At 35.3% G+C, this 23,934-nt stretch overlaps 1 protein-coding gene and 1 pseudogene across 1 annotated transcript in view; one reads left to right on the forward strand and one right to left on the reverse strand.

Moving 5' to 3' along the window:
• The window catches only part of Exoc5 (exocyst complex component 5), a 64,713-nt gene that overhangs the window by 21,354 nt on the left and 19,425 nt on the right, over positions 1-23,934 (forward strand). The window contains exons 5-12 of the mRNA XM_020183186.2: positions 3,703-3,767; positions 6,295-6,323; positions 7,646-7,755; positions 9,019-9,063; positions 9,167-9,307; positions 10,283-10,365; positions 11,432-11,641; positions 13,271-13,418. Coding sequence (XP_020038775.1) covers positions 3,703-3,767; positions 6,295-6,323; positions 7,646-7,755; positions 9,019-9,063; positions 9,167-9,307; positions 10,283-10,365; positions 11,432-11,641; positions 13,271-13,418 — 831 coding nt within the window. The remainder of the gene's footprint in view (positions 1-3,702; positions 3,768-6,294; positions 6,324-7,645; positions 7,756-9,018; positions 9,064-9,166; positions 9,308-10,282; positions 10,366-11,431; positions 11,642-13,270; positions 13,419-23,934) is intronic.
• Positions 3,030-3,123, reverse strand: LOC141422037 (U6 spliceosomal RNA; annotated as a pseudogene).

The raw sequence follows: 23,934 nt of genomic DNA on the forward strand, positions 1-23,934 counted from the left end.
AATACAATTGAAGACAGTTGCCAGTAGAGTGCTGAAGTGTTGATATTCATATTTTTAATTGGTTTGCTTGGCATTTTTGTTAATGAAATTACATGTAGTCTGTAAGTGCTGATGTAACTTTATAATATTTCTTTACCATATTTGACTTTCAGTGTTAATGGAATTTAGTCTTTAAATAGTTAGATATCTTCAGGTGGTGGTAGGGTGATCTGTCCCACTCATTGATTTAGCTGAAATGTCTTTCTGTAAAGGAATTCAGAGCTTCTTGTTTTTATTACTTGAAAAAAGACTTATTAAAGAATTCTTTATCATACATAATTTTTTATTCTTACATGTAAAGGAAGTGGTTTGGATCATGGAGCATTGAAAAATTTGAGTTGTTTATGTTAGCTCCTAGTCACTTAAACATGGTCTATGGGTATATGGTATTGGCTGTTCTACAATCTTGAGAGAAGATAATCTAGCTTGCTTTCTTCTCCTCAGGGGAAAGAAATACAAATGCATGAAAAAAATGAACATTCTTAAGAATCCTGTACGTTCGTTGTAACATTGTTCACTCATATATTGAATAGAGCCTCCTTGAATTACTGCAGATTTATTCCATAGAATATCAGATAGCAGAATATTCACTTTGGATTAAACAACATATTTTTTGTGAGTAGGACTTTATAGGGTGATAGGATTTATAATTTATATAAATCTTTGAAAAAATGGTTACATGTGTGTAGATAACACCTCTAAAGAAATTACAGAATTTTAAAAAATGATTTTCAAGAATTATAGTTGTAATATAAATAGCCCTAATAAGATTAAATCAAGAAAAATGTAATGCTCAATTGTTTGTAAAATACTGACGGTATCTTTTGTACATTTATGTAGTTTTTTTATACATAAGACTATATAGGCTTGAACATTAAACTGTGTTTGAGGATAGTTTATGAGATTTTTACAAACTTTTCTAAAGATTAATATTTATCATACATTATAAAAGTACCTACTTGAAACATTATAAAATTCTGTTTTCTATGTAAAAAACTGGATATAATTCAGGTCTGATACCTTGGTTATTTTGGATTATACCTGTTGGATTGTGTACTATATTATGTTCTGTTATACCTGTTGGGTTGTGTACTGAAGATTATGTTCTGTTATGTATGCAGTAAGAATTAGCCTATTTATTTGAATTCAGCTCAGGATAGTCATTTAGAATCTATATTTTTACTTACACTGGCTGGTTTTATTTCTAACCTGACATATCTATTTGTATGTTTACTGTTTTCTTTAAGTCTTTTAATTATCCTCAAGTAATTAAGTAGTTCTTGGCGTTACTTATCAGAATATATTGTTAGTTCACTCACTTGATTACTCAGTCATCTGTAATTTTGGAAGAGTATTAGACTCTTGTAGAGCATTTTAAGTTTATTTTCTCTCTTTTGCTTCAGCTTCACTGTCTTCTATATCCCTTTTTCTTTTATTTTCTGTGTTCCTTCTTTTTTTTCTTTCAGTACTGGGGATTGAACCCAGTGCTTCCAGTATGCACTCTACCTCTATTATTTTCAGTTGCCAAATGCTCCCTCTATCCTGGTGCCCATGGGCACATGTATCACTGCCCTTTTGTTTTCCAAATAAGATCTTGCTAACTTTGCCTGAGCTGGCCTCCTACTCCCAATCCTGCTGCCTCCACCTCCTGAGTAGCTGGTATTGTAGCTACCACACCCAGCTAAGTTCTTTATTTTCTTGTACTTTATTCCTCTTCTCCCAGTTGCCTCGTTTTTCTATCATCTCTCCCACAAATTCTGATTTACTGTTTGCTAATTAAGAGTTGTCATGTTTTGGTCGGGTACTGTATAGCTAACCACACTTAAGCATTTATGATATTAGATTGACACTTACCAGATAAACTTCTAACCATCTCAGTTTCTGGATTCTGTGCCAGCCACCTGACACATAGAAAGAAAAGGAAAATCATCCTCATAGCTAGGGAAATAGGAGATTGTGGGAGGAATTAGAATGGGGTAAAATGCCAACACATCATATTCATTTTCCTTCTTGCCCCCTAGTAATTTTTGATTTTTAATCTTTTATTAATTTTTATTACTACATTAAAGAAGGTTGGCAGTCTTTTCCGAATCTTTTTATCCTCTTTCTTGGAAAAAAAAGTACTATATTTGTATACCTCTATTCTTATAGATATGTTGCTTGTTTTTCTTAGAATGGTAGCTTATTGTTCTTCCTGTAGATAAGGCCTAATGACCTGTTATTTTTAAAACTGTTTGATTGGGTAGTCACTCAGACTATTCTAGTATTATTAACAGCATACTATTAGATTGTGGTTTTGACACTGTTTATATTTATTATTTTAGCTAACTATAGTATATTGTAACTTTAGACTACCTGTGCTGTAAGTAATTTTTACAAAATAATTAGCTATGAGGAGTCAATGAAGTTAGCATTATTTACTGCTGTACTACTTACTGCATTAAGCAAACAGTGCACTTCTTTCTCTTAAAAGAATAGGAACAAACCCCTGATAAACAGAGCTGGCTGTGTACTACCTCTGTTCATTCTGAAGTGGGTATTGGTAAGGAGACAATGATGGGCTTTGCTAGTACACTAAATGGCAGGGGGAGGAGCAATACTGCGATGACATGTGCCAGGGTACAGCAGGATAGAGAAAGTGGCAGCTGAAAATGACAGTGACCTGAAGAGAAGAGAGATAACTGAAGCAGGAATGTTCTCATTCACTGTTGTTTGGAATAAGAAGAAGGAACAGACCTGCTGCTATCCAGGTTCTTTGCTAGGTTTCACATGAGTACTTAGAAAAATTTATACTAGTGTTCTTAGACCTTCTTCATGTTTGTAAGGCTCTCTCTTTAATGTACGAGAAGATGAGTCATCATAAAATGTTATCAAGTTGTGCCAAAATAAATGTCAGCGCTAGTTTGAAATTTAAGGGAAAAGGTGATCATTACATAACTTCCCTACGCTGTTCCATAACAAGCACAAGTATCCACATTTATTTTTATTCTTAAAATATAGAATGCTTCATGAATTTGCGCAGGGGCCATGCTAATCTTCTCTGTATTGTTCAAGTTTTAGTATATGTGCTGCCAAAGCAAGCACCAGACATCCACATTTAAAAAATTGTAGACACCTTGCCTAACTTTCTACTCATTTCTAGCTTTATTTCATTCAGGAGATTTTAGATTAAACTTTATCTTTGCTTTTAGAACAGTTGTTATAAATTTATGTGCTTATTAAGTGACAAGCATTTTGTTACTGTTTTATTCATGTAGTTTAAAGTGGGCATGTGTAGTACTGTGTTCTAAATCATTTTCATAAATCTTGTTTTATTTTTCTTGGGTTCATAAACTTAGAATAAATTTATACTTTGCTTTAAGCAAGCAAGGATTTTAATTTCTTCAGAGTAAAGTTTGAACTACAGGTTTTATTGGGAACGAATTGTGACATTAAAAAAACCCACAGATTTTTAGTACTAGAAAGACATATTTGTGGTGACTCATTATGGTGATGCCCCAAATGTTTTCTTTTTGCCCACAAGGTTTTACTTGTGGGTTTTGAAAGAAAAATGTCTTGGAGGACTGTGGGCATATGTAGGGAAATATTACTATTTTCACATATACTACTAATTTTTGATATGCATATGTTTTTTAATTACTGCTTTCACTTATCTTTTAATAGATAAAAGAGGCAGCAGACATCATTCAGAAGTTGCACCTAATCGCCCAGGAGTTACCTTTTGATAGGCAAGTTTGTCTCAAAAGCTAACTTGGAAATATTTCTATATTATAATTTATAATATAAAATAAATATAAATATTATAACTTACAGAATAAAATTGCAGTTTTTTTCTTGTATGATTTTCTTTACCTATTAAATCAACAAGAATTTATTGAGCTCTTCCTTTGTATAAGATACGATATAAAATAGTTGACTGAAAAAGTATGGTCTACTGTTAATGTCTAAAGCTATACCTTGAAATAATTTCAGTGTCTTATTTGTGTGTGTTCATTTGTTTCTGTGGTCCTGGGGGTTGACCTGCTTTTAGTCAGGTACTCTACTACTTGAGCCACTCTACCAGCCCATTGTTTGTCTTTTGAAAAAAAATTGAAGGAGAGTTGTGAAGTGGAGTGAAGTAAAATTTTGAATTTTCATATTTTGGATTTTGAGAACCAGGGTGGTAAGAAATAGAGCTTAAGCTTAGGACTAGTAAGCTGCTTTTTCATTTCTAGATGAGGGTTCATAAGTTTGGGGGTTTGGGGCACCTTTGAAAAGCTGATGAAAGCTTGAAAGTTTCTTCAGAAAAATTAAGACACAAATAGATTGTTGTGTACAATTTTGTGGAGCTTTCACCTATATCCATAGAACCCTTTCTCTAGAGACTTCAGGTTAAGAACCTCTGTCTTTTTTTTTTTTCATTTTTCTTTTATTATTCATATGTGCATACAAGGCTTGGTTCATTTCTCCCCCCTGCCCCCACCCCCTCCCTTACCACCCACTAGAACCTCTGTCTTAAATGAAGGTTTCCAGGGCCATCAGTAAGTTGGATTTCATCCTATAATAAGCTGTCAACTGAGAAGGCAAGGTTTTCATGATTTGCTCTAGACCATGGTGATAGTAGTAGCTCCTTTAAGTGAATATCTGAAAGAAATGTGTTCTGTATAACAGATAATGTAGGTTAATTATTCTTCTTTAAATATTTAAAGATCTTCAGGTCCAGATAGAATATGGAAGTATTTTAATGCTTAAAGCTTAGCCACTATCTCCAAAACATACTGCGAATTCCTCCCCAAAATAGGTCTATTTTATTGTCAATCCTGTCAGCATAGAGAAATAGGAGTAATAATTTTTAAAATCACCCACCAAAACGTCTCATTATCTCATTTCATAATTAGCCTATTTATTTAAATGGGTAACATGTCTAGCTCTAAACAGGTACATGCTAATAGTTGGCCGCACCCCCCATCCTTCCCTCCATTCTGTTCTCCTCTGGAACATGCATATTCCTTAAGTTCATACTTCTCTTACAGATTTGTTTGTGTTTTTCTATGCTGGGGATTGAACTCAGAACCTTAAGCATGCCAGGCTAGCCTTCTTCCACTGAGCTATATGCCTAGCCTTCTCTTGCAGTTTTGTTTTAACCTCTCTACCAAGCCTTGGAGTTGAATATGTTTCCTAATCAGGTCTTATTTTTTTCACATAGATCAGTATGGCCTTAAAATGTATTCTGTGATATACCGTGACTATTTTGGGGGTACTGTGAATTGAACTTAGAGCCTCACACTTGATAGGCAGTCATTCTACCACTTAAGCTATGCTGCTAATCTTTTCTTTTTTTTTTTTCTTTTAGATTGTTGTTTTAGATAGGGTCTAATGTTTTGGCCTGGGCTGGCAGTGAACCTCAGTCCTCCTAACTCTGCCTCCCAAATAGCTGGGATTATAAACATGAACCACCATGCCTGTCCTCCACCATGACTTTGACATACCATTTTTATATAATTCTCTAAAATTTTAATTCCTTCTTCACCTGCCTTTAGCATCTCTTTTTCCAGCCACTTGCCAGTCTTAAATGATAGATCTCTCAACATCAGTTTTCCATGATGTACAGTTTTCCTAGATATTTGACATTTGAAGAGATTTTAATGTATGACATTTTAGTTTTTGACTTTGTAAGACTGGTCTATGGTTAAACCACCCTGAAAAATGCCTGATCATGTCTGAATTTGCTCATTTGTCACATTGCTGGATTCTTTTATGTCCTCTCATTTTTCTAGTTTTAAATTCATTTGTCATTTTTATCATTAGTTATTTTATTTTATCATTTGTTATTACTCTATCTTATCATTGGTTTTCTTTCAGATTATTATGCTTATTATTTATAACAATCAAGTAAATTTAAAGTGGGAAAGGATAGGGATCTAGTTTTGGGACTGGCTGGGTTCTTAGTGCCTCCTGCAGAACTGTGCCCTCTTCAGCAAGGGAATTGATTACTCAGTGTGAATTTCCTAAATGAGAAACATACCCTATCTGAAATGCCTAAGTTCAGTTTTGTTACCTTACATACTTCCTACCAGTACTATCTCCTCTGACTTTGTCTTTTTCTTTTTTATAGTTATCTTTTAATTTTATAATAGTTTTAGATTCACAGAAAAGTTGCATAGATAATAAAGTTCCCATATACCCCCACACCCAGTTTCCCCTTTTGTAACCTCTTACGTTATCATGGTATGTTTGCTACAACTAATGAACCTCATCATTATTTTTATCTTTCAGATTTTCAGAAGTAAAATCCAAAATTGCAAGTAAGTGTAATCTACTTACTTAGCTTTTCTTTTCTTTCTTTTTTTTGGTGGTACTGGGGTTTGAACTCAGGGCTTCATGCTTGCTAGTCAGGCACTCTATCACTTGAGCCATTCCACCAGTTCAGCTTTTATGTTTTCGAGTAAGTAAAAAGCTACTCATGTAAAAGAAAAAAAAAATTAAGAAAAGAAGAGAATTGGGAACAATGTCCTCTTCCCTTCTAGTCCCTGTGTTTGAGTCTCCTTTCCTGAAAACAACTGGTTTTTTGGATATTCTTCTAGAGTTTTTATGAATTTATAAGCGTAAGACTTAAATCATGTGCATGTGCACACATACACACACACATCTTCATTTGTTTAAAAATAATTGGTAGCAAGTAGCTGTAGATTGTGTTTTTAAGTTAAAATGTATTTTTAGAGATTGTATTCACACATATATCTCTAAATAAGATAATAAGGTTCTTTCTTTTTTAACCCTAGGACATTATCAGCATTTCAATACCTATTTAACTCCTTACATGATTAGTTTGGTTCTTGTCAATCTTTGGATTATATTTCAGGCTAGATCATTTAAGTTTCTGAACACTTACCATATTTGTAGGCTTCATCCATGGTAGCCTGTGTCATTGTTTGGTAGGCCATTTTCATAGAAGGTAAAGAACCACTGATATTTCCAAAAGTCTTAGAATAAGGACTTCTAGGATAAGAACCATAATAGCTTTAAGAATACAATCAAGTATTGTATTATTATCTTTTTTGTTGTTTTTGGTGGTACTGGGGTTTGAACTCTGTTTTGCACTTGCTAGGCAGGAGCTCTACCATTGGAGTCACTTCTCCAGCCCATGTATTGCATATTATCTTAAGGAATTTGATGTTTAATTTTACCATTGTTATAGTAGAGGCATCTGAGCTCTAATAAAGAGTTTCATAGTCCTCCTCACTCTTTCCTTAGCTTTAGCTGTAAGGTTGAAGATTTTAAAGAATATTTTTAATCTTTTGCTGTCAGAATTGGCATCTAGAAGGTTTCCTACCTACCTTCCTTCTTCCTTCTTTTCTCTCTCTCTCGATATAGTTTGCTGCTGGTTTGATAGTGGTAAATAGTAGTCAGAATCTGGGGAGCTCAGCTGTCTTACCAGTTTGGAAGGCTTTTTTCTGTCTTGAAAATACAGATTTGTATACCTTAGGAGCTAGGTCTATAATGTGTTTATACTTCTTCCAAAAGAAGGCAGATCCATAGTTATTGCATTTGTAAATAATTTAGATACCTGTACATAACTTGGATACTTTGAATGCCTCAATGTAGCCAGATTGCTTTCTGTTTTTAGGTAAATACCATGATTTAGAATGCCAACTGATTCAGGAGTTTACCAGTGCTCAAAGAAGAGGTGAAATCTCCAGAATGAGGGAAGTAGCAGCAGTTTTACTTCATTTTAAGGTAAATGTTAAAAATTTAAAATGAAGACTAGTCTTTAAGGTTGTAGAGATTTTTTACAAGTTCTGTGTATTAGTCTCTGAAATTCCCCTATTTGTTGTGTAACTGTATCACAGTAATAACTGTTTTGAACATCTTGAATATGCATTTTATATATATCTCTAAATGATGTTAAATATTAGGTATTTAGTAAATAAGGATTTTTACACTTAGTAATATTAATATATGAACAAAGTTTTATACAGTTTGATAAAGAAGATCATTTCATCAATTTTTTAATGCATTTTATTTAGTCAAACATGTTACGAAATAGATCAGAAGCAAGAAAATCTGACCATAATTACCTGGTGGTATATAGGAACCAAAGAGTAGATGGAATTTGACTGTATAATGAAATCCAGGGGTCTCAGGTGATTAATAAAAAGAAATGTATAATGGAGCTGTCTTCCTGATAGTCTAGTTAGGAAGAGAATCCCTTTGTGGGTGTATATTTCTGTAAAGAAGGTGCTTAAAGAAATAATTCTTCCTTCAGTCTGTTTCTTCATGTTTGTATCAGGTTAAGAAAATGGAAGCTGTTTGTTAGACTTTTCATTTTGGTAACATGAATGAGTATCAAGAATAGTTTTTGAGACATTGGTGCCCTTTGTATTGCTTAGCTTACTAGTTTTTAATGTATAATTTGTTAATAGCCAAATATCTTATTATATTAAGCTTAATGTATTACTTTGTTTTAAACACATTTTATTGAAATGGATTCAGTTTTAAAAGTATTTTCAGATGGCTAGTTAAATACAGCTCTGTACAGATCCTTGCAAAGGAAAGGAAATGTTTTGAACGGAGAGGACAAAATGGAATATGTGTATGTATGTAAAAACCTTTTCTAAAGACCTCGAATCTTTGTATGTGGGCATGTGTGTACATGCGTGCTTTTGTGCTCGTGTGTGTGTGTGTGTTGAAGTTGAAAGAGATGGCTAGAAGGGATCACAAGGCAAAAATTGTTGCAAAGAACTCAGTTATACTTCAGCTTTCTTCATCTAAAATCCCACAAGGATATACCAACTGGTCAATTTTATCATAGAAAGTAGGAGAAGACACCACCCATGTTCAGTTATGGGTTCTCTACAGATAATTTTATTTAATTCCAACAACTGTTGGTCATTCACTTGGGCATAGATATAATTTTATTACATATAACATTTTTATTGAATTTGTTATTATTATAATAAAACTTGAACAATGTTGAAACGATGTGTTTCTTCTTCTTAGGGCTATTCCCATTGTGTGGATGTTTATATAAAGCAGTGCCAGGAGGTAACTTGGCAGTTTACTTTATTGAATTTTATTTTATGATAATTTATATTTTAAAACTATTTAAAGTTATGTATTCACTATGTAAAATGCTTCTGCCGTTTAGGGTGCTTACTTGAGAAATGATATATTTGAAGACGCAGCAATACTCTGTCAGCGAGTGAACAAGCAAGTTGGAGATATCTTTAGTAATCCAGAAACCGTACTAGCTAAACTTATTCAGAATGTATTTGAAATCAAATTACAGGTAATTTTAAATGTGACAAATTCAACAGATCTTAAGTCAGTATGTGATATTTTTTCTAGAATTTTTAAAAATTTAGTTATATAATGACTTTAGGAGTACCTTAGGAATAGTAATCTATTTGCTTAAGGGGAAAGGAATGATGTAATAGCACACTTTTTGAAAGCTGGTTTGTTATTCCCTGAAGGAAAGGTGCTAATCGCTTAGTATCATTAGAGCATATGCTTGAAATTTGTTATCACAGTAGTAGTAGTACTAGTAGTAGTAAGATATTTTCAGATCTTCTCTTTTGTTTTGTTTTGTTTCTCACCTTAACCAAAAGATGACATTTGGATATTGAATGTGAATTATAAGTAGGGTCTGTCTGTGTAATTTTTTATAAGATAGTGCTACCATGGAAAGGGAAAATAGTAATTTAATTTACGACCTTTGCTCCCATAGCACTGTACTTTCAGACAGCATTTCCTAAACTGTATTTACCACTGGATTATCCAACATGCAGTAAGTGTTTTTTAAACACAATTCAGGATTTGAATAGCCTTTAAAGATGCTAATACGTGTTGTGATGCTCTAGAAGTTGGGAATGTTATATACAACATTTCCAGCATTTACTGACCAAGGAATCCTATTTAGAGTAATGTCTATTAATGTCTCAAAGGACACTCGTTTTACTTACACCGCAGTTGGGAAATGCTTTACCAAAGATTGACTTTAATGGTGTTTAAAAAGAAAAAGTATTCTGTATTCTTAATGCTTACTCCCAAGACTGATACAGATCTTTTGTAGGTAAATATGAGAAGAGTAAAATTTTAAAACCTGAATTTTAAGTTTTTTTTAGGGCTGATATATTTTCCATGTGTTACCTTTCTGATTGGATTTTAAGAGTAATACAAAACTGCAGTAATTTTAGAGGAAAAATATATAGAAAAGTTGTACAATTTAATAGTTAACTAATAGAATTTTCTTTCTTTTTTTTAGAGTTTTGTGAAAGATCAGTTAGAAGAATGTAGGAAATCAGATGCAGAGCAGTATCTCAAAAATCTCTATGATCTATATACAAGGTACATTTTTAATTATTAGAAAATAATAATAGATACAGATTTCCTCTTTTTTTCTTTTAAAGTAGAAAATGGGAAAGTATTCAGTCATTTTGAATGACACTTTGCACATAGCACTATTTTTTTTAGCATTTAATGCTTGACTGTGTAGTCTAGAATTTACAAGAACAGCAGCAGCATTCTTTGTACATTAACTTTAAGAATTGAGTATCATGATTTATCTTTTTTTTTTTTATTCATATGTGCATACAAAGCTTGGTTCATTTCTCACCCCCCCCATGCTTTATCTTAATGTACTAAGAAACAGAGGACCTTGTTTAAAACTCAAGGATTTTGTTTCTGATTTTAATTGTGAGCTAGTTCTCTGTTATTTTTTGTTTAGAATTTGTATAATTACATTTATCTACAGTTAAATTTTCAGAAATTGCAGAAGGAAGTGACATATCCTTAACAAATGACAATTTCAGCCATAGGTCTGATGCAAGTTTGTCTTGTCCTTTTGTAAATGACAGAGGTATTTTTATAGAGGTATTATCTCAGAAGCTTCCTGTAGGGTCCCTTTATCTTTTTAACTCTATTGCTATCCTTCTGTCTCTTTATCTTGGGAGAAGATTCATTCAAAATAGCAACAGTGCCATCTTTAACAATGAGAAATAAAAATTTAGAGGAGAGTACACGTGAACAAACAGATAAGGTGAACAGAGAGTAAATATCTCTATACTGTTTGGGTACCTGTGATGAATGACATTAGACTGTACTTGAGGGCATTCTGCCACTGTTGCCATTTCTAGACTGGATCATTACTTCAGTTTCTTCTCCTAGGTCAGTCCTAAGAGTTTATGATAGTTTCTAACCATAATATTATTTGTAATACTCCATTCTACTTTGTATATTCCCTGTACAGCTGCTCTCTGCATCCTAAGTTCTTTCTCTCCCAAGGTTTAAGAAATGGTGGTTTAATATAAGTCATTAAAGACATTGTAAATACATATATGTATATGTATCCCTTAGTATTATTACTATACCTAAAATATGCATTAATCTTTTTCTTCCCTTTTTCCATGAAAAGAACCACCAATCTTTCCAGCAAGTTGATGGAGTTTAATTTAGGTACTGATAAACAGACTTTCTTGTCTAAGCTTATCAAATCCATTTTCATTTCCTATTTGGAGAACTATATTGAGGTAGAGACTGGGTATTTGAAAAGCAGAAGTGCTATGATCCTGCAGCGCTATTATGATTCAAAAAACCATCAAAAGAGATCCATTGGCACAGGAGGGTGAGTTCTTTTAATTAAATATTACAGTTAAAACTGAAGACATTAGGAACATTATTAAATTTGGGCAAAGTTATCAAATATTGTCACTAAGATTTTCTATGAACAACTCTTTAACCTATAGTATTGATCACATCCTGCTTTTGCACTGTGTTGATTAACATGATTAAAATATAAAGTAGATATTTGTCAGTTAAAAACATTTTAATATAAGACATAATAACAGTAATACAGAGTTCTGTAGTTTCTCTTTTCCCCCAGAGTAAATTACTCTAGGTTATTAACTAAGAATCACATTTTGTTGTTGTTGTTATTGTTGCAGATATGACAAAAAGAGCAAATAGTTCACAATTCAGGTAGCCTTCAGTTGATGAGGTTTTTGGATCACTTGGACATAAAACTATTACATTTGTATTTTAAAGCCTGCAACTATTTGCATACTAGGAGAAAATGACTAGCTGAAAGAATTGGTGGCATCTCAGTTGTCTAGGTCTTCACTATTGGGAACCTAGTTGATTCTAGAAGGAGGCAGAATGACTTCATATAGTCAGAGTCCACAGTCCACAAACTACATACCTAAATAATTTTGTTTGCCAGTTTGTATTATATACAATTAGAGGTAAGATTTAAGAACTGAAAGGCAGCAGCAAGAGAAGCTAACGAATAGTCACAGCTAGCGCCGGTGGCTCACACCTATAATCCTAGCTACCTGGGAGGTAGAGATCAGGAGGATTGTGATTTGAGGCCAGCCCAGGCAAATAGTTTGCCAGACCCTATGTCAGAAATACCTAACAATTAAAAAAGGGTTGGTGGAGTGGCTCAAGTTGTAAGTCCTGAGTTCAAGCTCCAGTACTGCAAAAACAAAACAACAACAACAATAATAAAATAAAATTAAATAAAGCACAGTCATAAGACCTAAAAAAAAAAAAAAAAGACAAGGTAACAATAGTCTGGAGCAGTATATTCTGGGAGCAAAAATGTTTAACCTGAAGATACATCACATATTAAATGTTCCAGGTGACCATCACTCACTGAGAAAAGCTAAATTATGTTTAATAGATCTGGTTAATATAGTGAAGAAATATGTAATGTGTTTAGATGGTTACATTTAAAACAGGATCTCACCTGTAGCCCAGGCTGACCCCGAACTTGCAGGCCTGCTACCTGGGCCTCTCAGCTGCTGCTGGGATTATAGTTTTGTTTTGATAGCACTGGGGTTTGAGCTTAGGCTCAGAGGCTTATGCTTGCTAAGCAGGTGCTCTGCCACTCGAGCCACTCTGCCAGCCCTTAAATGATTACATTTAAAAATCACTGAAGGTTTTGTTTTATTTTTAAACAGGATTATTTAGTTATCTGTAATGTTAGCTGACTTGAGATAGCTTACTTCCTGAGGAAAACTAAGTTCCTAGCTGTTAGAATTCTAAACTTTAAAGGACTTAAGGGATCATAACTCCAAATATACTCATTTTTCAGATGAAAGTTCATAAAACTGGTTGCTGCAATTAGAACTTAGATCTTTTATTATTGATCCTTTTTTCTGTTGCTAATGTACACTAAATTTGAGAGTACTGTAGCTGAAATCTCTATATGGTAAAGTGTTCTTTTTCTCATTTGTCTTATGATGTACTCTAGTATTCAAGATTTGAAAGAGAGAATTAGACAACGTACCAACTTACCACTGGGACCAAGTATTGACACACATGGGGAAACTTTCCTGTCCCAAGAAGTGGTGGTTAATCTTTTACAAGAAACCAAACAAGCCTTTGAAAGATGTCACAGGGTAAGAATGATTGTAAATTTATTTTATTTTACTTATATGTAGTTGTATATTTTGTTTTACCTTGTGTACACACAGATACAAAATCTACTTTCTGGTTAGTAACAACATTTTCTTTTCTTTTTAAAATTTTTATTATTTGCAGTACTAAAGATTGAGCTCAGGGCCTCAAGTGCCCTACCACTTGAGCCATGCCTATTTATTTGTTTGTTTGTTTATGTACTTATTTATGTGGAACTGAGATTTGAATTCAGGACCTTGTGCTTTCCAGGCAGGCACTTCACCACTTGAACTACACCCCCAGCCCTTTTTGCTTTAGTTATTTTTTGAATAGTGTTTCACATTTATGTCTAGGCTAACCTGGACCTTGATCCTCCTGTTTCTGCTTCCTGTGTTGCTGGGTACACATGCCACTGTACTTAGCTTTCATTGGTTGAGGTGGGGTCTCATGAAATTTTTACCTGGGCTGGCTTTGAACTATTATCCTCCCGATCTCAACCTACCAGTTAGGTAGTAGTGTAGGCGTGAGAAACTGGCAGCTTTTTGATTGACATAATTCATACACAAGTTATACATACTTACGGGGTACCATGTCATGTTTTGATAGATGTATGCATTGAGTAATGATCAAGTCAAGGTAAGCATATGTATCTTCTCAAACATCATTTTTTTGTGGTGAAAACATTCAAAATTCATTCTTCTAGCTTTTTACAATAAATAGTCTATTATTATCTGTAGTCATCCCACTAGTGCAGTAGAACACCTGACATTATTTCTTTTACCTAACTTTAACACAGTACTTGCTGACCAACTTTTCCCTACGAATCACAATCCTCCTCCCTTCCACTCTCCTAGCCTCTGGTGACCACTGTTCTACTCTCCACTTGGGTGAGATCACCTTTTTTAGATTCCACATGTGAGCAAGATCATGCAGTTACGCCATTGCATTGGAGTGTACCCCTTTAAGTTTATTAATATTTGTTTTATATATTTCGATGCTCTAGTATTGGGTGCATATTTATTTTCAGTTGTTAATTTCTTTTTGCTGAATTAACTCCATCATTATATAATGACTTTTCTTGTCTCTTTTTTAACTGCTTTTGTTTTAAAGTCTATTTTATAGGATAGGAATATGATTACACCCACTTTCCTTTGGATTCCATTTGTGTGGAATGTCTTTTTCCTTTGCTATAGTCTGTAGTTGTCTGCAGAGGTGAAGTGAATTTTTTGTAACCAGTATATAGTTGTCTTATTTATTTTACCCCTTTAATCACTATGTCTTTTACTTGGAGAATTTAATCCACTTACATTTCAAATAATTATCCATAGGTAAGGTCTTACCAGTGCCATTTTGTTACTTGTTTTCTCTTCTTTATAGTTTCTTTCTGTCTCCCTCTCTTTATAGACTTCTTTTGTGGTTAAGTGACTTTTCTCTAGTATGTTTTGATTCTTTGTGTATTATTTTTGGTGTCTATTAAAGGTTTATGCTTTGTGGTTCAATGAGACTTTTAAAAAACATCTTTCAATTATAACAAACAATTTTGAACTGATAGCAACCTAACTGATTGCAAAGAGTAGGAAAAGAAACAAACAAAAAAAAGAATAATTAAAAATATCTCTATACTTGTATCCATTCCTTTTTACATTTTGAATTTTTTGATGTCTCATTTCACATTTAGTGTAGTTATTATTGCTTTTGCTTTTTAGATTTTATGCTGTGATTTTTATGGTTTATATACCATGTTTACATTATCACAGCTTTCTGAATTTATCTTTGTAGTTTTGTTCTTTGGGTGTTTTCTTCCTACTTGTTAACATCTGTTTCAGTTTGAAAAACTTACATTAGCAGTTTTTCTAAGAGAGGTCTGGTAGTGATACTCTTAGCTTTTATTTGTCTTGGAATGTCCTTTACCTCTCTCTTACATTTCTAAAGGATGTCTTTGCTGAGTATAGTATTCCTGGTTGCAGTTTTTTCTCTTCAGCACTGTGAATATCTCATTCCACTTCCTTCTGGTTTGTAAGGTTTCTGCTGAGAAGTCTGATATCAGACAAATTGGAACACCTTTATGTGTTATTTCTTTTTTTCTTGCTGCTTTCAGAATCTTCTTTCTGCCTTTAGCCTTTGAAAGCTTGGTTATAATGAGTCTTTAGTTAGGCTTGATTGGGTTATATCTGGTTGACTTTTGACCTTCCTAAGCCTAGATATTTGTATCCTTTACTAGGTTTGGGATGTTTTCTGTAATCTTAAATAAATGTTCTACCCTTTTGGCATGTTCAAATCCCTCTTTAATCCCAATAACCTGAATATTTGCTTTTTAAATGCCATCCTGTAGTTTGTATAAAATTTCTTCATTCCTCTTCGTTCTTTCTTCCTTCTCTGACTTTGTATTTTCAGGTAGTCTGTTTTAAAGCTCATTGATTTTTTTTTTTTCATTTTTCTTTTATTATTCATATGTGCATACAAGGCTTGGTTTATTTCTCCCCCCTGCCCCCACCCCCTCCCTTACCACCCGCTCCCCCCCCTCAATACCCAGCAGAAACTATTTTGCCCTTATCTCTAATTTTGTTGTAGAGAGAGTATAAGCAATAATAGGAAGGAACAAGGGGTTTTGCTGGTTGAGATAAGGATAGCTATACAGGGCATTGACTCACATTGATTTCCTGTGCGTGGGTGTTACCTTCTAGGTTAATTCTTTTTGATCTAACCTTTTCTCTAGTACCTGGTCCCCTTTTCCTATTGGCCTCAGTTGCTTTAAGGTATCTGCTTTAGTTTCTCTGCATTAAGGGCAACAAATGCTAGCTAGTTTTTTAGGTGTCTTACCTATCCTCACCCCTCCCTTGTGTGCTCTCGCTTTTATCATGTGCTCATAGTCCAATCCCCTTGTTGTGTTTGCCCTTGATCTAATGTCCACATATGAGGGAGAACATACGATTTTTGGTTTTTTGAGCCAGGCTAACCTCACTCAGAATGATGTTCTCCAATTCCATCCATTTACCAGCGAATGATAACATTTCGTTCTTCTTCATGGCTGCATAAAATTCCATTGTGTATAGATACCACATTTTCTTAATCCATTCGTCAGTGCTGGGGCATCTTGGCTGTTTCCATAACTTGGCTATTGTGAATAGTGCCGCAATAAACATGGATGTGCAGGTGCCTCTGGAGTAACAGTCTTTTGGGTATATCCCCAAGAGTGGTATTGCTGGATCAAATGGTAGATCGATGTCCAGGTTTTTAAGTAGCCTCCAAATTTTTTTCCAGAGTGGTTGTACTAGTCTACATTCCCACCAACAGTGTAAGAGGGTTCCTTTTTCCCCGCATCCTCGCCAACACCTGTTGTTGGTGGTGTTGCTGATGATGGCTATTCTAACAGGGGTGAGGTGGAATCTTAGTGTGGTTTTAATTTGCATTTCCTTTATTGCTAGAGATGGTGAGCATTTTTTCATGTGTTTTTTGGCCATTTGAATTAGTTCTTTTGAGAAAGTTCTGTTTAGTTCACATGCCCATTTCTTTATTGGTTCATTAGTTTTGGGAGAATTTAGTTTTTTGAGTTCCCTGTATATTCTGGTTATCAGTCCTTTGTCTGATGTATAATTGGCAAATATTTTCTCCCACTCTGTGGGTGTTCTCTTCAGTTTAGAGACCATTTCTTTTGATGAACAGAAGCTTTTTAGTTTTATGAGGTCCCATTTATCTATGCTATCTCTTAGTTGCTGTGCTGCTGGGGTTTCATTGAGAAAGTTCTTACCTATACCTACTAACTCCAGAGTATTTCCTACTCTTTCTTGTATCAACTTAAGAGTTTGAGGTCTGATATTAAGATCCTTGATCCATTTTGAGTTAATCTTGGTATAGGGTGATATACATGGATCTAGTTTCAGTTTTTTGCAGACTGCTAACCAGTTTTCCCAGCAGTTTTTGTTGAAGAGGCTGCTATTTCTCCATCGTATATTTTTAGCTCCTTTGTCAAAGATAAGTTGCTCATAGTTGTGTGGCTTTATATCTGGATCCTCTATTCTGTTCCACTGGTCTTCATGTCTGTTTTTGTGCCAGTACCATGCTGTTTTTATTATTATTGCTTTGTAATATAGTTTGAAGTCAGGTATTGTAATACCTCCTGCATTGTTCTTTTGACTGAGTATTGCCTTGGCTATTCGTGGCCTCTTGTTTTTCCATATAAATTTAACAGTAGATTTTTCAATCTCTTTGATGAATGTCATTGGAATTTTGATGGGAATTGCATTAAACATGTAGATTACTTTTGGGAGTATAGACATTTTTACTATGTTGATTCTACCAATCCATGAGCATGGGAGATCTCTCCACTTTCTATAGTCTTCCTCAATCTCTTTCTTCAGAAGTGTATAGTTTTCCTTGTAGAGGTCTTTCACATCTTTTGTTAGGTTTACACCTAGGTATTTGATTTTTTTTGAGGCTATTGTAAATGGAATTGTTTTCATACATTCTTTTTCCGTTTGCTCATTGTTAGTGTATAGAAATGCTAATGATTTTTCTATGTTGATTTTATATCCTGCTACTTTGCTATAGCTATTGATGATGTCTAGAAGCTTCTGAGTAGAGTTTTTTGGGTCTTTAAGGTATAGGATCATGTCGTCTGCAAATAGGGATATTTTGACAGTTTCTTTACCTATTTGTATTCCTTTTATTCCTTCTTCTTGCCTAATTGCTCTGGCTAGGAATTCCAGTACTATGTTGAATAGGAGTGGAGATAGTGGGCATCCTTGTCTGGTTCCTGATTTTAGAGGGAATGGTTTTAATTTTTCTCCATTCAGTATAATGCTGGCTGTAGGTTTGTCATATATAGCTTTTATAATGTTGAGGAACTTTCCTTCTATTCCTAGTTTTCTTAGAGCTTTTATCATGAAATGATGTTGGATCTTATCAAAGGCTTTTTCTGCATCTATTGAGATGATCAAGTGGTTTTTGTCTTTGCTTCTGTTAATGTGGTTTATTACGTTTATTGATTTTCGTATGTTGAACCACCCCTGCATCCCTGGGATGAAGCCTACCTGGTCGTGGTGAATAATCTTTTTGATGTGTTGCTGAATTCGATTTGCCATTATTTTGTTGAGGATTTTTGCATCAATGTTCATTAAGGAGATTGGCCTATAGTTCTCCTTTTTGGAGGTGTCTTTGCCTGGTTTTGGGATAAGTGTAATACTGGCTTCATAAAATGTGTTTGGTAGTTTTCCTTCCCTTTCTATTTCATGGAACAGTTTAAGGAGGGTTGGTATCAGTTCTTCTTTAAAGGTCTGATAGAATTCAGCAGAGAATCCATCAGGTCCTGGACTTTTCTTTTTGGGGAGACTCTTGATTGCTGCTTCAATTTCATTTTGTGTTATAGGTCTATTCAGGTGATTAATTTCCTCTTGGTTCAGTTTTGGATGATCATATGTATCTAGAAATCTGTCCATTTCTTTTAGATTTTCAAATTTATTTGAATGTAGGTTCTCAAAGTAGTCTGTGATGATTTCCTGGACTTCCATGGTGTTTGTTGTTATCTCCCCTTTTGCATTCCTGATTCTACTAATTTGGGTTTTTTCTCTCCTCATTTTAGTCAGGTTTGCCAGGGGTCTATCGATCTTGTTTATTTTTTCAAAGAACCAACTTTTTGTTTCATTAATTCTTTGTATGGTTTTTTTGGTTTCTATTTCGTTGATTTCAGCTCTTATTTTTATTATTTCTCTCCTTCTATTTGTTTTGGGATTTGCTTGTTCTTGTTTTTCTAGGAGTTTGAGATGTATCATTAGGTCATTGATTTGGGATCTTTCAATCTTTTTAATATATGCACTCATGGCTATAAACTTTCCTCTCAAGACTGCCTTAGCTGTGTCCCATAGGTTCCGGTAGGTTGTGTTTTCATTTTCATTGACTTCCAGGAACATTTTAATTTCCTCTTTTATTGCATCGATGATCCATTCTTCATTAAGTAATGAGTTATTTAGTTTCCAGCTGTTTGCATGTTTTTTGTCTTTACTTTTGTTGTTGAGTTCTACTTTTACTGCATTGTGGTCAGATAGTATGCATGGTATTATTTCTATTTTCTTATATTTGCTGAGACTTGCTTTGTGCCCTAGGATATGATCTATTTTGGAGAAGGTTCCATGGGCTGCTGAGAAGAATGTATATTGTGTAGAGGTTGGATGAAATGTTCTGTAGACATCTACTAGGTCCACTTGATCTATTGCATATTTTAGATCTTGGATTTCTTTATTGAGTTTTTGTTTGGATGACCTATCTATTGATGATAATGGAGTGTTAAAGTCTCCCACAACCACTGTGTTGGCGTTTATATATGCTTTTAGGTCTTTCAGGGTATGTTTGATGAAATTGGGTGCATTGACATTGGGTGCGTACAGATTGATGATTATTATTTCCTTTTGGTCTATTTCCCCTTTTATTAGTATGGAATGTCCTTCTTTATCTCGTTTGATCAATGTAGGTTTGAAGTCTACTTTGTCAGAGATAAGTATTGCTACTCCTGCTTGTTTTCGGGGGCCATTGGCTTGGTAAATCTTCTTCCAGCCTTTCATCCTAAGCATATGCTTATTTCTGTCGGTGAGATGAGTCTCCTGTAAGCAACAAATTGTTGGATCTTCTTTTTTAATCCATTTTGTCAAACGGTGTCTTTTGATGGGTGAATTAAGTCCATTAACATTAAGTGTTAGTACTGATAGGTATGTGGTGATTCCTGCCATTTAGTTATCTTAGTTGTTTGAAGGTTTGATTGTGTGTACCTAACTTGATGTTACTCTCTACTGTCTTGCTTTTTCTTATCCTGTGGTTTGGTGCTGCCTGCCTTTTCATGGTTAAGTTGGGTGTCACTTTCTGTGTGCAGGATCCCTTGCAGAATCTTTTGTAATGGTGGCTTTGTGGTCACATATTGTTTTAGTTTCTGCTTATCATGGAAGACTTTTATTGCTCCATCTATTTTGAATGATAGCTTTGCTGGGTAGAGTATCCTGGGGTTGAAGTTATTTTCATTCAGTGCCCAGAAGATCTCACCCCACGCTCTTCTTGCTTTTAATGTTTCTGTTGAGAAGTCTGCTGTGATTTTGATGGGTTTACCTTTGTATGTTACTTGTTTTTTCTCTCTTGCAGCCTTCAATATTCTTTCCTTAGTTTCTGAACTTGTTGTTTTAATGATGATATGTCGTGGAGTAGTTCTATTTTGATCTGGTCTGTTTGGTGTCCTGGAGGCCTCTTGATTTGTATGGGAATATCTTTCTCTAGATTTGGGAAATTTTCCGTTATTATTTTGTTGAATATATTACGCATTCCCTTCGCTTGCACCTCTTCTCCTTCTTCGATGCCCATGATTCTCAAGTTTGGTCTTTTGATGGAGTCGGTGAGTTCTTGCATTTTCTTTTCACAGGTCTTGAGTTGTTTAATTAATAGTTCTTCAGTTTTTCCTTTAATTACCATTTCATCTTCAAGTTCTGAGATTCTGTCTTCTGTTTGTTCTATTCTGCTGGATTGGCCTTCCGTTTTGTTTTGCAGTTCTGTTTCGTTCTTTTTTCTGAGGTTTTCCATATCCTGGCTGTTTTCTTCTTTATTGTTGTCTATTTTTGTCCTGAGTTCATTTATCCATTTATTTATTGTGTTCTCTCTTTCACTTTGGTGTTTATACAGTGCTTCTATGGTTTCCTTTATTTCTTCTTTTGCTTTTTCAAATTCTCTATTTTTATTGTCTTGGAATTTCTTGAGTGTCTCCTGTACATTTTGGTTGACCCTATCCAGTATCATCTCTATAAAATTCTCATTGAGTACTTGTAGTATGTCTTCTTTTAAATTATTCTTGTAGGCTTCATTGGGTCCTTTGGCATAGTTTATCTTCATTTTGTTGGAGTCTGGCTCTGAGTTTCTGTTCTCTTCATTCCCCTCTGGTTCCTGTACTAATTTTTTGCTGTGGGGAAACTGGTTTCCTTGTTTTTTCTGTCTTCCTGTCTTTGTCCTTGGTGTTGTTACTGTCCCTGTACTGTGTGTAATTAAGTATTTTCTAGCTTGTAATAATAACAATGGTAATATTGGGAATGGAAGAGTGAGCTGAGATGGAAAGCAAGAAGTTAAAGAAAAGGGGAAAACAAATATACAGACAAGAGGGAGAAAGCAGAACAAGGTATCAGACAAGAGAGTTTCAAAGGTATAAACAGGTAGTGTTAGTGTACTAATCGACAGTAAACTGAACAGACAATAGAGTGATAGAGAGAGGATTGAAAATCAAAGATAAAAAAAATTAAAAATAAGTATATGAAAGTAATATCTATTTATAAAAATGAATTAAAATAAAATGGAAAATAGAAAATTAAAAAAAAAAAAAAACAAAAAACCAAAAAACTTCCAAGTTTATATGCAATGCAATTTCAGTCTTAATAATTTGGATGTCCGTCTCAATCTCCAGTCCTGGAGTTGGTGCCTCAGATGTTGTTCTGTAGTTGTCTCATCAAAGGGGATGCATAAAGTAGAACAAAACTACACTCACACACACACAGAAGATAAAAAAAAAAAAAAAAGCCCCACCAAGTGTCCCCAGTTCAAATGCAATACAGTTTCAGTAAGTTTTTCGGCTTGCAGGTGTAATTCGGTTGTTCTCTCATCAAAGGTAGGGAGAAAAAGAAAAAAAAGCGTCTGGAGGCAGTTCTGAGGGTGGTATCTGCAACTGTGGCCTGCCTGCCTGCTGCTCTCAGCCTGTAGCTGGCGGCGTTATTTATGCAGATCTCTGGGGTGAGCTAGCACTCACCTGGTCCCACAGGCTTTGTTTGCTCAGAGTTCTCCTGTGCAGCGGCCTCTGTTACAGGCTTTCCCCTTTGCAAGCACTGGGAAAGGTGCCACTGCCCCGCGTTGTCAGGCCTGCGTGTTTATTTACAGGTCACGTGGGAAGTGGGTCTTCCCTCCTCTCACAAGCGTCCCTGCTCCTGGTTTCTGGGCGCGCGCCCCGCTCCCGCCAGAGGCTCTCCGGCCCGCCCGGCTCGTTTATTTCCAGTCCCGGGAAGGCTTCCCTTCCCCCAATCTTCAGCGCTCAGGGCGCCCCACCCTCTTTCCAGCGAGTCTTAACTGTTCTTATTGCTTAGTACTCAGTTTCTCTTTTTTTCCCGGGTGGAGGTCAGTCTGTCCAGGGGGCTATGCTGCTCTGGCCCAGGCTTGTCTGTGGGGGAACCGCGGTACCGCGAAGCTCACCTGGTCCGCGTCTTCCCAGGCCGTATGGGCGCCGGCCCCTGGCGGCCCGGGGGCCTCCTCTGTTCTCCGTTTAACGTGAAGTGGAGATTCTCTGCGCCGGCTGGAGGTGTGGAGGGGCCAAAGTTATGCCTTTTCTCGGTGATTATGCCTGTAAAGTGTGTCTCCAGCGTCTCTCCAAGATTTCACTATAGGAGGGTCGCTTTCTGCTTCCTCCCTCTAGCCGCCATCTTGGAATCTTCCAAGCTCATTGATTCTTTATTTTGATTGACTCTGCTATTGATGCCTCCTGTCATAGTTTTTATTCTGTTTATTGAACTTTTAGCTCCAGGATTTGTTTGATTTTTTAAAAATTATTTCTGTCTGTTAAGTTTCTTTGGTAAATTATGGAACTGTTCATGTGAATTTTCTTGAGATTCTCTGCATTTCTTTATAAAGTATTTTCTCTGTGTGTGTATGTGTATTACTAGGCTTTGAACTCAGGACCTCACACTTGCTAGGCAGGTACTCTACCACTTGACCCCACTCTGTTTTGCTTTTAGTCATTTTTCTGTATGGTCTTATGCTTTTTGCTGGGGCCAATCTCAGACTGTGATCCTCCTACCTCTGCCTCCCATGTAGCTGGAATTACAGTTATAAACCCCCATTCCCAGCTTATTTGTTAAGATGGGGTGGGGGGTCTCACTTTTTGTCAAGCTAGCCTCCAATCCAACTGCAGTCCTCCCATTTTTCACCTCCCGCATAACTAGGATTACACACCACCTTAAAAATCTAGTTTGAGATTTCTGTCTGAGAGATCATATATATTGGTCACCTTGGGATGGTTTTTGGTGCCATATTGTGTTCTTTGGTGAGGTTGTGGTTCCCTGAAAATTCTTAATGCTTGTTGGCATTGGAGGTTTAGGTATTTATTCCAGTCTTGATAACCTGGCTTTGTTTGTACTTACCCTTCCAGAATAATCTAAACAGGCTGTTTATTGTTTTCACCAAGAGAATGGTCACTGCCACTATTTCAGCACTAGATGGCACTCTAAGTCTAGATTTTTCCAAGAGTCTATGGTTAGTTTGTTGTAACTATTTTAGCACTAGAGGGTGCCTCAAGTCCAACTTTGCCATAAACCTGAATTTTCCAACTCATCCTAAGACCAGCACTACCCTGATATCAAAACACTACAAAGACATTAGGTATTCCTACAAGTTGCTACCTAGTGCCAGGGTGAGTCCACATACTACACCTTCAGTTATTGGCCTGTGGTCAGACACTGCAAGATTTTGCCGAGCACTGAGCCTTACCAGTAGAAGATCTGACTTTTGGCTCCAAAG

This window comes from Castor canadensis, chromosome 3, assembly GCF_047511655.1.
Source record: "Castor canadensis chromosome 3, mCasCan1.hap1v2, whole genome shotgun sequence".
NCBI lineage: Eukaryota > Metazoa > Chordata > Mammalia > Rodentia > Castoridae > Castor > Castor canadensis.